Source organism: Pan paniscus, chromosome X (assembly GCF_029289425.2).
Source record: "Pan paniscus chromosome X, NHGRI_mPanPan1-v2.0_pri, whole genome shotgun sequence".
In the NCBI taxonomy this organism is placed as follows: Eukaryota; Metazoa; Chordata; class Mammalia; order Primates; family Hominidae; genus Pan; species Pan paniscus.
The window spans coordinates 55,370,693-55,384,472 of NC_073272.2; the positions used below are offsets into that span (position 1 = coordinate 55,370,693).

Consider the following 13,780-nt stretch of genomic DNA (forward strand, 5'->3'; position numbering starts at 1 on the left):
AAAAACTATGTATTTATGTCCAAATATGCCAAAATTATTTGATAAAACCTAATTTGATTCTTGATTTTAAAACAAAAAAAAAAACCTTTTAAAGTAAAGCTAGCCTGGACAACATGGCAAAACCCTGTTTCCACTAAAAACACAAAAATTAACCAGGAGTGGTGGTGTGCACCTGCAGTCCCAGCTACTCGGGAGGCTGAGGTAGGAGGATCACTTGAGCCCAGGAGGTGGAGGCTACGGTGAGCCAAAATTGCGCCACTGCACTCCAGCCTGGGTGATAGAGCGAGACTGTGTCTAAATAAATAAATAAATAGCTAGAGACTCCCCTGAACTCTATGAGAGTAGTCTAACAGAGACCTATATATTGAGTGGAGAAAGACTGGCAGTATTCCCTTTAAAGTCTGAAAACAGCACAAGGATGCCCCCATCACCACTATGACTCAACACTGTAATAAAACTGGAAGCTAGAGGTATGAATACTGGAGAGGAGGAGGATATTATGGGTTGAATGGTGTCCCCTAAAATTCATATGGTGAAGACCTAACCCCTAGTATTCAGAATGTAACTATATTTAGAGATAGAGCCTTTTAAGAAATAATTAAGTTAAAATGAGACCATTAGAGTAGGCCCTAAACCAATCTGACTGGTGGTCTTATACGAGGTGGTGATTAGGACATACAGAGAGACGTCATGGGTGTGTATGCACAGAAGTACGACCACATGAAGAGGCAGCAAGACGAAGGCCATCTGCAAGCCAAGCACAGAGACCTCAGGAAAAACCAACTCTGCCAGCACCTTGATCTTCAACTTTCAGCTGCCAAAAGTGTAAGGAAATAACTTTCTGTTGTTTAAGCCACCCAGTCTGTGATATTTTGTTATGGTAGCCCTATCAAACTAATACAGGACACACAGATCATCTACCTCAAGAACTCAAGACAATAAACTGAAAACAAATAGAATAACAGTATAATAAGGTAGTCCAATACAGGATTGATATGGGAAAGAATTAACTACTGTCCTCCATATTAGCAATAGCCAATTAGAAAACGTAATACATAAAAAGATGCCAATTTTACGAACCAAAATAAAATTTCTAGAAATAAACTGAAGAAGAAATAAACCAAAGAAGAGATACATACAAGAAGACCTGAATAAATAGAGACAGACTATGTTTGAAGACAGAAACAAAAGATGGCTGCTGCTCATACCCAAAAGGTAAATAAGAGGAAGATGTCTGGCTGGGCCTGGTGGCTCGCGCCTGTAATCCCAGCACTCTGGGAGGCTGAGGCGGGTGGATCACTTGAGGTCAGGAGTTCAAGACCGGCCTGGCCAACGTGGTGAAACCCTGTCTCTACTAAAAACACAAAAAATTAGCCAGGCGTGGTGGCGTGTGCCTGTAATCCCAGCTACTTGGGAGGCCAAGGCAGGAGAACTGTTTGAACCAGGAAGGCAGGGATTGCAGTGAGCCCAGATCACGCCACTTCATTCCACCCTGGGCGACAAAGTGAGACTCGGTCTCAAAACAAACAAACAAACAACAACAAAAAGACAAAACAATGATTTCAGTGCTGTTCAGAAGTTGTACCAGTTCAAAAACAATTTTCCATAGTTGTTTACAACCAATCAGTGGTAGACTTTTTCACAACTACAGAGAAAGCCTTAGCAACATAAGAAGACATACAGACAAAAACTAAAAATCACACAAGTTTGCCTACCAGAGAAAAAATAAATGGTGACTATTTTCTACAAAATTTAGTTCTGATGGGATAGGCTACCTGACAGAGCAGATAAAGAAGTTGCAAAGACATTTCCCTCTGTTTTTTTTTGTTTGTTTGTTTTGCCAAAAAAGATTGATAGGGACTAGGCCCTGGATCAGATTTTAATTTGATGAAGCTGGTATCTATTTAACCAAATGCCCTCAAAAGAATCCAGATTTGGAAAGAGGAAGTCTGAGTCCAGAGCTTAAGGCCATAGAGAAGCGACTGACTATAATGCCGGGTACAAATGCCATTGGGCTCTAACTTAGAACTGCTATTATTTGAGTCTGTATTTTGGCTTCAAAGTCACATAGATTTTGAGGGCTGTGGCCCTAATCTCTTTTTGCCTGCCTTATTGTTTTTAGTGCACAAATTTTCAGGACATGAGGTTATATTCAGGAATGCGCAAATCCCAGTATAGCCGAAATGTCTCTGATGAAAGATAGGTCTCCATAAATTAATCCACAAACACCATGCAATCCTTTGAAAAGCTGATTCTAAAATCCATCTGGAATAGAAAAAGCTCAACAGCAGCCTCAAAATTCTGGAAAAATAAGAAAAAGTAGGGAGGTCTCTCCTTGGTAAGCTGCCTTTCCATGGTTGCTGGGCAAAGTAGGGAGGCGAAGGAGGGAGGAGAGGCTGAGTGACCTGTTCTAAGAGGAGCGGTTAAATCAAGTCCAGACATCTTAGCTGCAGGTCAATGTGATTTGACTGCTCACAGTAGAGTGGGTGGCCAGGGGAACCTGGCATGTCCCTAAAACAAATCAAAGCTTAGCTCAAAGATGAGAGCCTTGGTGAGCATCTGTGGTCTCCTCAGGTTCACAGCAAGGTCTGCAGAGGGGATTTGCTCTACCAGAAACAAAGTCTGTGGTAACTAACCTACATGGTATTGTCACAGGAATAGACAAGTTGATTTTCATTTTCTTTTTTAGCATCTGTTTGGTAAAATGAAAATTTGTTTTGACAAGTTGATTTTATGGAACAGAATAATATTAATAATATCTAATACACAGTACTTACTTATCATGTGCTGGGCAATGTTTTAAGTGCTTTCTGTATATTTATTTAACTCTCATAACAACCTATGAGGTAGGTATGACTATCAGAGAGAGGCATAGAGAGGTTAACTAGCCCGACCAAGGCCATATAGCTATTAAGGTACAGAACTCGGACTAAAGTGGAAAACAAATTCCCACATATATGGGAATTTCGTTTATGACAAAGGTAGAACTTCAAGTCAGGGGGATAATGATGAATTAGTCAATAAATGGTGCTGGGGGAAATGACTACTGATGTGGAAAAAAATAAAGTTAGATTCTAACCTCCCACAATTCACAAAAACTTAATTCCAGATAAAGAGCTAAAATTTTAACTCCTATACAAGTTTTAGGGGAAAATATAAGAAGGCCTTCTTAATCAAAACATAAAATACAAAAAACTATTAAAAACTGATAAAGATGGCTGGATGCAGTGGCTCACGCCTATAATCCCAGCACTTTGGGAGACCAAGGCAGGAGGACCACTTGAGCCCAGGAGTTTGAGACCAGCCTGGGCAACATGGCGAAACCCCATCTGTACAAAAAATAAGCTGGGTGTGGTGGTATGCACCTATGGTCCCAGCTACCAGGGAGGTTGAGGTGGGACTGCAGAGGTCCGAGGCTGCAGTGAGCCATGATTGCGCCACTGCACTCCAGCCTGGGAGACAGAGTGAGACTGTGTCTCAAAAAAAAAAAAAATTGATAAAGATGACAATGTAAAAATCAAAATCATCTACATGCTAGAAAGACATAATAAAATTAAACACAAACCTAAAAGGAAATATTTTTCAATAAATCCAGAATATACAAAAAATACTCCAACACATCTAGAATATATAAGGAACTCTTACAAATCAATAAGAAAAACAAAACATCCCAATAGAAAAATGGGTGAAAGACTGAATGGAAAATTCACAGAAAAGGAATAAAGAAGAGTCAATAAACACGTAAAACAAACAAGACACCATCTTTTGCCATAAGGTTGGCAAAAATTAAAAAGGCTGATAGTATCCATTGCTGGTAAGACTATGGGTAAACAGGTATGTTTCATACACTGATCATGTACTGGCCCTTTTGGAGGGAAATTTGGCACTATTTATTAACATTTGTCTTCTACATACCCTTCAACTCAACAGGTCTATCCCCCCTAGAAAAATATTAACTGGCACACAGGTACAAAAGGTTACTGTAAGAATTTTCATTGCAGCATTGTTAGTAAAAGTAAAAACTTAGGAACAACTTAAATGTCAATCAGTAGGGAATGATTAAACATATGATATATTTCTATATTACAGAACACTATGCAGCAGATAGATCTCTGTATTGATAAGGTATATCTCTGCACTGACATTGAAAGAAAACTAAGCAAGTTGCAGAACCACACACACTAAAACTACACTTCTGTCTACATATGAATGTAAACACAACAAAATAAAAGGTATACAACATGAAAATGATGACAAAGGTTATCTTTGGGTTCAGAGAGGAAACAGTGTTAGTCAAAAAGAATTTTTGCTTTCTCCATCTTCTTCTAATTTTGGTCAATAAGCATTAACCATATTTGTATAACTTTTGAAATATTAAAACAATGGCCGGGCGCGATGGCTCACACCTATAATCCCAGCACTTTGGGACGCCAAGGCAGGCGGGCAGATCACTTGAGGCCAGGAATTCGAGATCACCCTAGCCAACATGACAAAACCTTGTCTCTAGTAAAAATACAAAAATTAGCCAGGCGTGATAGTACACGCCTGTAATCCCAACTACTCGGGAGGCTGAGGCACGAGAATTGCTTGAACCCAGGAGGCGGAGGTGGCAGTGAGCTGAGATGGCACCACTGCACTCCACCCTGGGTTAATGAGGGAGATTCTGTCTCAAAAAAAACAAAACAAAACAAAACAAAAAGCACTTACATTATACAGTCACCTGTATTACACAAGAGTGCCTGATACACTGTGGTACTCAATAAAATCTTGGATTAAAAAAAGGAGTCATCTCTTAAATGTAAAAAGCTCACTGAAAGGTCATTATGTATCTCTGCAAGGGACAAACTGGCCAACACAGGACACAAATGACACAGATGATGGCAGTCAAACAGGCAAGAGAAAAAAAGAGTCACCAGCCGTAAAGGTTGGACATTAGTAAAAATAGATGATAGCAAATTATAACTACCATTTTTTGAAGGCTTCCCATGAGCAAGAAACTGTGCCAGATGATCTGTGTAAGCATAATCTCAAATTCTTAACATTAACCTGTGAGATATTCCCATTTTACAAATTAGGAAAATATGGCTTAGAGAAACTAAGTATCAGGCTTAAGACCAGGACTTTGTTCACTACAAGCTGTCCTCTATTGGGACTAGGATGGAGACTGGGACTGAGGAGACCCCTTCTGGCCTGAACCCATGTGCTTAGCTGCCCTTACTATACTCTGCATCCTTGAAGCACGCTCCCAAGCTGTCCTGTTCATCCAGACTGGCGTTCTCCTCCTCCTCCTCGCTCTCGGTTCTCCAGTATGCTGGCCGCTTGATGGGCCGCTTCCCTGGGGTGCGCTGGGAAGCAGGACTGTTAGACACTGTGCCCAGCCCACTGCTGGAGCTCCCACTGCTTCGATCCTGTCCCCCAGTCCACCAGGCCTGCAGGCTAGAGGTAGCCGGTGAGGACGATGAGGACTGCAGGTTGGCCATGCACAGCATGCCCTGGATGGCCTCCTGAGTGCTGGGAGAAGCTGGGGCCTCGCTGCAAGGAACAGAGGAGAAATACTGAGAGAGTTGTTTTTAGCTGTCAGAGTAAATCGGTCATCAGAATACTCAGGGAGGAGGGACGATAGCTATGAGGATCAAAGTGGGAGGAAAAAGGGGAGAATCATCCAAAGTGAAAAATTTGGAATTAAGTTTAAGGATCAAGACAGTATCATAGATTGTTTTCACGAAAAGCCAGTCCTTTTTGCGTTGTCTCTTCACAGACAGCAGGCAAGGTGGCAAAAAAGGGGCACACTTCCCTCCCTGTTTAGGCATGCTGCATTCTTTCCTTTCATTGTTTTTGTAACAGTTCTCCTTGCATGACTCTTCCAGCCCCTCTTCCCAACTTCCTAAGTGCCCAAAATTGATTCCTCTTGAAGTCTATACATCTTATTGCCATCAGATCTTAAGTTCCTTAGGACTGGTTTCATGCCTACTTTATTCTTTCACCCAAATGCCCTGGATAATTCTTTGTCCCTTTAAATAGCTCTATAAATATCTACTGATTGGCTGACCTGGCACCTTGGGCGGGAGCGGGGGTTGCTGTCTGATAGCCTGGAAAGGGGAGATAAAAGCCAGTACTCACGTGAGGGCAGCATAGTCAGGTCCCCCCACCTGCCTGCTGGCCTTGAGCAGATCAAGAATGCCACCAGCGCCACTACCATTCCCAAGCTTGCCTTCAACCCCTTCCACCATGTCCTCATCTGTTGTATAGTCCTCCTGTTGGAGAGAGAGTGTATCACCTCAGCTGCCCAGGATTGGTCTGGTAAGGCCCCAGTACAGGGGCGATGATCTGACTCCTGATATTAATATCTTCTGAGCACCAAGTATAGACCAAGTACTAAGCAGAATATTCATTCTTTTATCTTAATTTCCAAGGCATCTTTGTGAGCTAGGTAGTATACTCCCATTTTAAACAGATAAGAAAACTAAGGCTCAGGGAAGTTAAATAATTTGTGTAAGGTCACATCAGATACTCCATATCACATACTCTTTCTGCTACATCGCACTGACTTTTTATTTTTTGTTTTCAGACAGAGCCTCGTTCTGTCGCCAGGCTGGAGTGCAGTGGCACGATCTCGGCTCGCTGCAACCTCTGCCTCCTGGGTTCAAGCGATTCTTCGGCCTCAGCCTCCCAAGTAGCTGGGACTACAGGGGTGTGCCACCACGCCCAGCTAATTTTTTAGCAGAGACGGGGTTTCACCATATTGGCCAGGATGGTCTTGATCTCTTGACCTCATGATACGCCCACCTCAGCCTCCCAAAGTGCTGGGATTACAGGCGTGAGCCACCACGCCCGGCCCACACTGACTTTCATTCTATTCTGTATTAAAGGATGTTTAAGGTATTTCAACTAAATTGAAATCTTCCATTTATATGCTCAGCAGCACTTGGCACACAATCTTTCACTTAATAAATATTTCACTGTATGCAGTGGCTCACCCTGTGATTCCAGCACTTTGGGAGGCCACGGCAAAAGATCGCTTGAGCCCAGGAGTTTGAGACCAGCCTGGGCAACACAGCGAGACCCTATCTCTACAAAAAAAAATTTTTTTTAAAGAATTAGCTACATTGGTGGTGTGAGCCTGTGGTCCCAGCTACTAGGAAGGCTGAGCTGGCCCCAGAGGTCAAGACTGCTGTGAACCATGATCATGCCATTGTACCCCAGCCTGGGCAACAGAGCGAGGAGACTCTGTCTCAAAAAATAATAATAATAATAAATAAATTATTCAGGAAATGAATGCAAAGGATGTCTTCCTCCCTGCATATCCCCCAACTAGAATGACAATCTGTCTTCTGTCTCTATCACCAGAATGAGCAGAAGACTAGATCCAGGGCAGAATCCTACCTCAATGTCAAACTCAACTTCTCCTGGTTCACGAACTCGGTTGGGGTCAGAGCAAGGCTTCGCACGGGGCAATTTCCGGGGAAATTCTAGAAAACAATGGAATGCACTTATTATGAAGCTATGATTAGCATTTCAGCCAAATACCCAGAAGAAAAAAATAAGACTAATTTTCTTGGAAGTAATGACCACAGATGACTAATTTAGAGGTTAGGGATCAGGTGATAAATAAATCTTTAGAACAAAGGAAACAATGAAGGCCTACAGAACATAGTATAGCAAAATGTCAACAAGCTCAGGCCTAAGGTCTTAAGTCTATCAAGAGGGCCAAAAACAAATATAAAACGGGCAAGGGCTGGGCGTGGTGGCTTGCACCTGTAATCCCAGCACTTTGGGAGGCTGAGATGGGCAGATCACCTGAGGTCAGGAGTTCGAGACCAGCCTGATGAACATAGTGAAATCCCATCTCTACTAAAAATACAAAATTAGCCAGGCATGGTGGCACATGCCTGTAATCCCAGCTACTCAGGAGGCTGAGGCAGGAGAATCACTTGAACCCGGGAGGCGGAGGTTGCAGTGAGCCAAGATCGTGCCATTGCACTCCAGCCTGGGCAACAAGAGCAAAACTCCGTCTCAAAACAAACAAACAAAAAAACGGGCAGGGGAGGAAAAAGAAAGAACAGACACACACTTGGTCTTATTATCAGGGTCGCCTTCTCCTTTCCCAATCTCTCGTCAATCTGCAGCTCATCATCTGAATCCAAGTCAAATTCGTCTTCCATCACCTGTTCTGCCATCAGCCTAGCCTTGTCTACCTTCTTTGCTATCTTGGTTCGCCGAGATTTGGATAAACTCTTCACCCTTTTCGTACTGAAGGGAAGCAGAACATAAAAACAGTCACTAGCAGTATTGTTAGTCGCTAGCAAGATTGCAATTCTCTCTACATTGACCTACAGATTCAATACAATCCCTATCAAAATCCAGCCAGCTTTTTAAATAAAAAGCTGATAGTAAAACGTACATGGACATAGAAAGGACCTAACACAGCCAAAATAATTTTGAAAAAGAACATTGGATGACTTATACTGCTCAATTCCAAAATTTACTCTAAAGCTATGGTAATCAAGGCAATGCAATACCAGCATAAAGACAGACATACAGCAGTGGAAAAGAGTTCCGAATAAACCCTTACAGTTATGATCAAATGATTTTTGACAAAAGGTGCTAAAGCAGCTCAGTGAGGGAAAGGATGGTTTTTTTCAGTAGAAGTTGCTGAGAAAAATGGATACAAAGAAATAAATGTGGACCCTTATCTCACATCATATACAAAAATTAACTTAAAATGCATCATAGATCTAAATGTAAAACCTAAAACTATAAAACTAGAGTAAAACACAGAAAAATATCATTATGACCTGGGATTAAGTAAAATTAAAAATTTTTGTATTTCAAAAGAAACCATTAAGAAAATAAAATATAAGCCACAGACTGGGAGAAAATATTTGGAAATCGTTTATCTGGCAAAGGATTTGTATCCAAAAAAAAATTTTTTTTTTTTTCTGAGACAGAGTCTCGGCTCTGTCACCCAGGCTGGAGTTCAATGGCATGATCTCAGCTCACGGCAACCTCCGCCTCCCAGGTTCAAGTAATTCTCTTGCCTCAGCAAGACTCCGTCTCAAAAAAAAAAAAAAATACTGTATTGTATACTTGAAATTTCATAAGAGAGTAGACCTATGTGTTCTCACCACAAACACACACAAAAATGGTAAGTATGTGAAGTGATGCATATGTTAATCAGCTTTACTGGCATAATCATTTCACAGTATAGATTTTATCAAATATCACATTGTATACCTTAAATATAGACAATTTTTATATTTGCTTTTTTTTTTTTCTTTTTGAGATGGAGTCTTGCTCTGTCGCCCAGGCTGGAGTACAGTGGCATGATCTTGGCTCACTAAAACCTCCCGCCTCCTAGGTTCAAGCAATTCTCCTGTCTCAGCCTCCCAAGTAGCTGGGATTACAGGCACCCACCACCATGTCTGGCTAATTTTTATGATTTTAGTAGAGACAAGGGTTTCATCATGTTGGCCAGGCTGGTCTCAAACTCCTAACAAGTGATCCGCCCACCCTGGCCTCCCAAAGTGTTGGGATTACAGCTGTGAGCCACTGCACCGGGCCACAATTTTTATTTTTTAAAAAACACATACAATGAGTTACCACTTTACATCCACCGGAATGGCTATAGTCAAGAAGAAAAAAAAATAACAAATGTTGGCCAGTAAGTGAAGAAACTCATGATTGCTGGTTGAAATGAACATTGCCTTTGTCCAGAACTCAAAAGTGGCTTAGATAATCTTGTTACACATAGTAGATGATATTAACCAATATAAACTGCTGGAAAAACCTCAATGGCTACAGTCAAAAAGAAAAAAAAAAAAAAACAAACGTTGGCCAGTAAGTGAAGACACTCATGATTGCTGGTTGAAATGAACACTGCCTTTGTCCAGGACTCAAAAAGTGGCTTAGATAATCCTGTTACACATAGTAGACGATATTAACCAATACAAACTGCTGAAAAAAAACTCATAAACAGTTAAAAAGAAACATGTTTTTGGTAAATCAGTACATTGATACATTTAGCAACTAGTAATTTGGTTAAATTGACTTTCAGTGAATTCACTGTCATTTAACTGACCTATTTTCTACCTCAGAGGGTTGAGGATTAAATGAGCTCATACAGAGCTTGATCCATGGCAACTGCTCCATGTAGCTAATATTATAAGGTTCTCTGACTCTCAGTTTTCACCTTAGTAAAATGGGGATACTACTACTTACTTTTAGGGTTGTGAGGATTAAATAAAATAGTGTATATAAACAGCTAAGATAGACTTTGACACAGAGGAGATGCTCAATAAATGACAGCTATGTATGCCCTGATCTTTTATTAACTTCTAATAATTAAAAATTTCAGCTGGGTTGTGGTAGTGCATGTCTGTAGTATCAGCTAACTCAAGAGGCTGAGGCAAGAGAACTGCTTGAGCCCAGGCAATACAGCAAGACCCTGTCTCTAATAATTTTTTTAAAAATTTTAAAGAAAAATTTCAAATACACAAAAATATAAAAGTAGAATTAATTCTCATATACCTATCACTCAGCTAAGTTTCAGCAATTATCAACCCAGCCAGTCTTGTTTCATCTACACCTCATTCTCTGCAAAACACCAAGTTTGGAGAGAAGCCCAGACATAGCATCACATCATCTGTAAATATTTCTATACTTTGACTATCTGGGTTCACTTAACAGCTTCTGACAGCTGCAGCGGGTAATAGGCAGCAGCACAAGAAGGACTGCTGGGGGTGGGGCAGGGGCAGGAAATGTCTTATTGTACCTTCAATAGCCATTATAGGCTAGACTCCTAGGACTCTGAATTTTCTCCTGTCCAGGAGACCTATCATGAGTTCTGGACAAAGGCAATATTCAACGGTCTCTCTAATCTTACACTTTAGTAACTGGATTCTCAAACCCCAAGAATAGCTCTGTTGCTTTCAGAATCTGCCCTACTCTCACTCCTTTTTCCCTTATTTTCCACCCAGATGGGCCCAGATGGACCTGAAGGTAACCTTTTCCTACAAGGAGACTATTAAGCTACCTTTGTTGTTTGTGTTCCTACATCGTTCATACTCTGCACTTGGCTCTTGACTGCTGATGTCTAGTGTTCTGAGTATCTAGAAAATAGCCCTTACTGCCTTCCCCTGCCTCTATGTATTTCAGGGTTTCTGACAATCTTCTTAGATTCTGGTCATACCCACATCATTATCACCATCTTCATGGAGAATTCTTTTGTCTCTATCTTCATCATCATATTTATAAGAACTACCATGTATTAAGTATTAATTATATGGCAGGCCCTGTGGTTAACGTTCTACGTATATTATCTCATTTAATCCTCCAACAACCCTAAGGTAAGTTTTAACTATAGAATACATATAATGAGGACACTGAAGCTCAGATAGGTTCATTAGTTTGCCAAAGTAGAACACTGAATATGTGTCACAGCTGGGATTTAAACCTCGGATTGCCTGATTCCCAAGTCCATAATTTTGTTGTAAACAGCTTTTATTTTATTCTTTTAGAACTTGTTCTTTTAAAATTATTTAAAGAAAAGTAAATAAATATTTAAAGAAAAGTAAATACATGCTCATTGTACAAAATTCAAATGCTACTGAAGTGAAAATTTGCTCTTACCTTCCCTATTGTACTTTCCAGGGATAACCACTGTTAAAAACTTGGTATAACAAGGCCGGGCACGTTGGCTCATGCCTGTAATCCCAGCACTTTGGGAGACCGAGGTGGGCGGATCACTCGAGGCCAGGAGTTCGAGACCAGCCTGGCCAACATGCGGAAACCCTGTCTCTACTAAAAATACAAAAATTAGCTGGGCATAGTGGCATGCGCCTGCAGTCCCAGCTATTTGGGAGGCTGAGACACGAGAATCACTTGAACCGAGCGGGGCAGAGGTTGCAGTGAGCTGAGATCGCACCACTGCACTACAGCCTGGTAACAGAGTGAGACTCTGTCTCAAAAAAAAAAAAAAAAAAAAAAAAAAACAACTTGGTATAAGAAGTATAAAATATATAACTAGGCCAGGCAAGGTGGCTCACACCTGTAATCCCAGCACTTTGGAGGCTGAAGTGAGAGGATCACCTGAGTCTAGGAGTTAGAGCTCAGCCTGGGCAATAACAGAGACCCCATCTCTATTTTTTTTAAAGGTATCTACATATATATAACACACTATTTATTTGCCTAAATGTACATACATATCTCTGGAAGGAAACCACTGACATTGGTTGTCCATGGGAAGGTAACAGGGAAAGAGAGATGGGTGTGAGATTTTTCACTGTGTGCTCTTTCACACTGTTTTATTTCTAACGCTTGTATATTGCATTTTTAAACCTCTTCAAAAAATACAAATGTCTATATACAGCTTTTTCATACGTGCATACATATACACATGTGCATACATGCCCTTTTAAAAGTAAAAATGGAACTATTCCTATGTATTATTCTGTAACCTGATTTTAAAAATATACCTTGAACATCTTTCTGTGTCAATATTTAACTGTCTCATTCTTTTTAACAGCTACATGATATTCCATTCTATAGATGTACCATCATTTATTTATCTAGCCCTTACTGATGAACATTTGGATGTTTCCAATTACTATTACAAACAATGGTGCAGTGAACACTGAACATTTATCGTTACACACTTGTGTGCAAGGATTTCTGTAAACTAAATTCCTAAAAATCTAATCGAAAGTCAAAAGGTATAGAAAAAACTAATGCTTTTAGTAAGTATGCTATACTTATTGCTGCCAGTGGTTCTCTCCCAATGACTTGCTGAAGTTTCTAGAACTGATAAAATCTTTCTCAGGCTTGCCAATTCGATTTCAGACCTCTCGCTCTACCCACCTCCAACACCACACCATGGTTCTCTGAACTAAGCAACGATACATTATAATATCTAGGTATTGCCCTAAGTACAGTCCCTCCTACCCATGTCCCAACCCCTAGATTCCAATTCCATGCCCTGTCTCAGTGGCATATTACCACTGACAGTCCCAGTACCTCTGTGCTCCTCCTTCCCACCTCACCTGCCGTTAGACATCAATAGGGCCAATGGGCTCTCATCTCCATCAAGGTCCAAGTCTGGTGAGTCGTCATCTGAGTCATTCAAGCAGGCACCAGTGATGTTGAACTGTAGAAGTAGGAGACTCAGCTGTTACCTGTCTGGGACTCCCATGGGAATCACAATGGCAAGTTCCCTCTGGTTTCACTGGTTCAGTTCACTGTCAAAACCACCTGAGCCAAGGCCTTCTGCTATACTGTCCCCCCACACCCCCACTGATCACAGGAGCAGGAGGTTGAAAATGTGTGGTTGGTTCAGGGGACACCTGTCAATCTTGTGAACCATGTTCCCTTAAAAAAGAGGGGGCACATCTTCAGATGCCCATGGAGAGAATCACAATCTTGAGGCAAGATGGAGCCCTGGTGGAGGGCTTTTCTCAAGGACCTGCTCAAGACTACAACCTGACACACGCAATGTTTTCAAATCTCATTCCCGTCCCAGCATTTCAAAATTCAGCTAAGTGTTATGTTTTCTGAAAAGAGCTCCTGAAAATCTTCCCTACCCAGACAGAATCAACCCTCCTCTGTATCTCAGGGTCCCACACACACCCCTGATTGTGGCATTCACAATACTTGATTGCACTCATTTGTTTTTATGCCTGTCTTTCTCACTCGCCTGTCAGCCTCTTGAGAGTCACATCCACAGCACCTATCACAGTGCCCAGCATAGAAAAGGTCTCAATAAATGCCTATTAAATGAGTGGGACTG

General features: G+C 41.2%; 1 protein-coding gene across 3 annotated transcripts in view; it reads right to left on the minus strand.

Moving 5' to 3' along the window:
- PHF8 (PHD finger protein 8) overlaps positions 1–13,780 on the minus strand; it is a 108,797-nt gene that overhangs the window by 43,667 nt on the left and 51,350 nt on the right. For 2 of the 3 annotated variants that reach the window (XM_063601737.1, XM_055106830.2), the window contains exons 14-18: positions 13,038–13,141; positions 8,072–8,250; positions 7,384–7,469; positions 6,121–6,254; positions 5,219–5,532 (exon numbers count right to left, since the gene is read on the minus strand). In XM_063601737.1, coding sequence (XP_063457807.1) covers positions 5,219–5,532; positions 6,121–6,254; positions 7,384–7,469; positions 8,072–8,250; positions 13,038–13,141 — 817 coding nt within the window. Of the gene's footprint in view, positions 1–5,218; positions 5,533–6,049; positions 6,090–6,120; positions 6,255–7,383; positions 7,470–8,071; positions 8,251–13,037; positions 13,142–13,780 lie in introns of all 3 variants that reach the window. The other variant, XM_055106831.2, reaches the window with a different exon arrangement.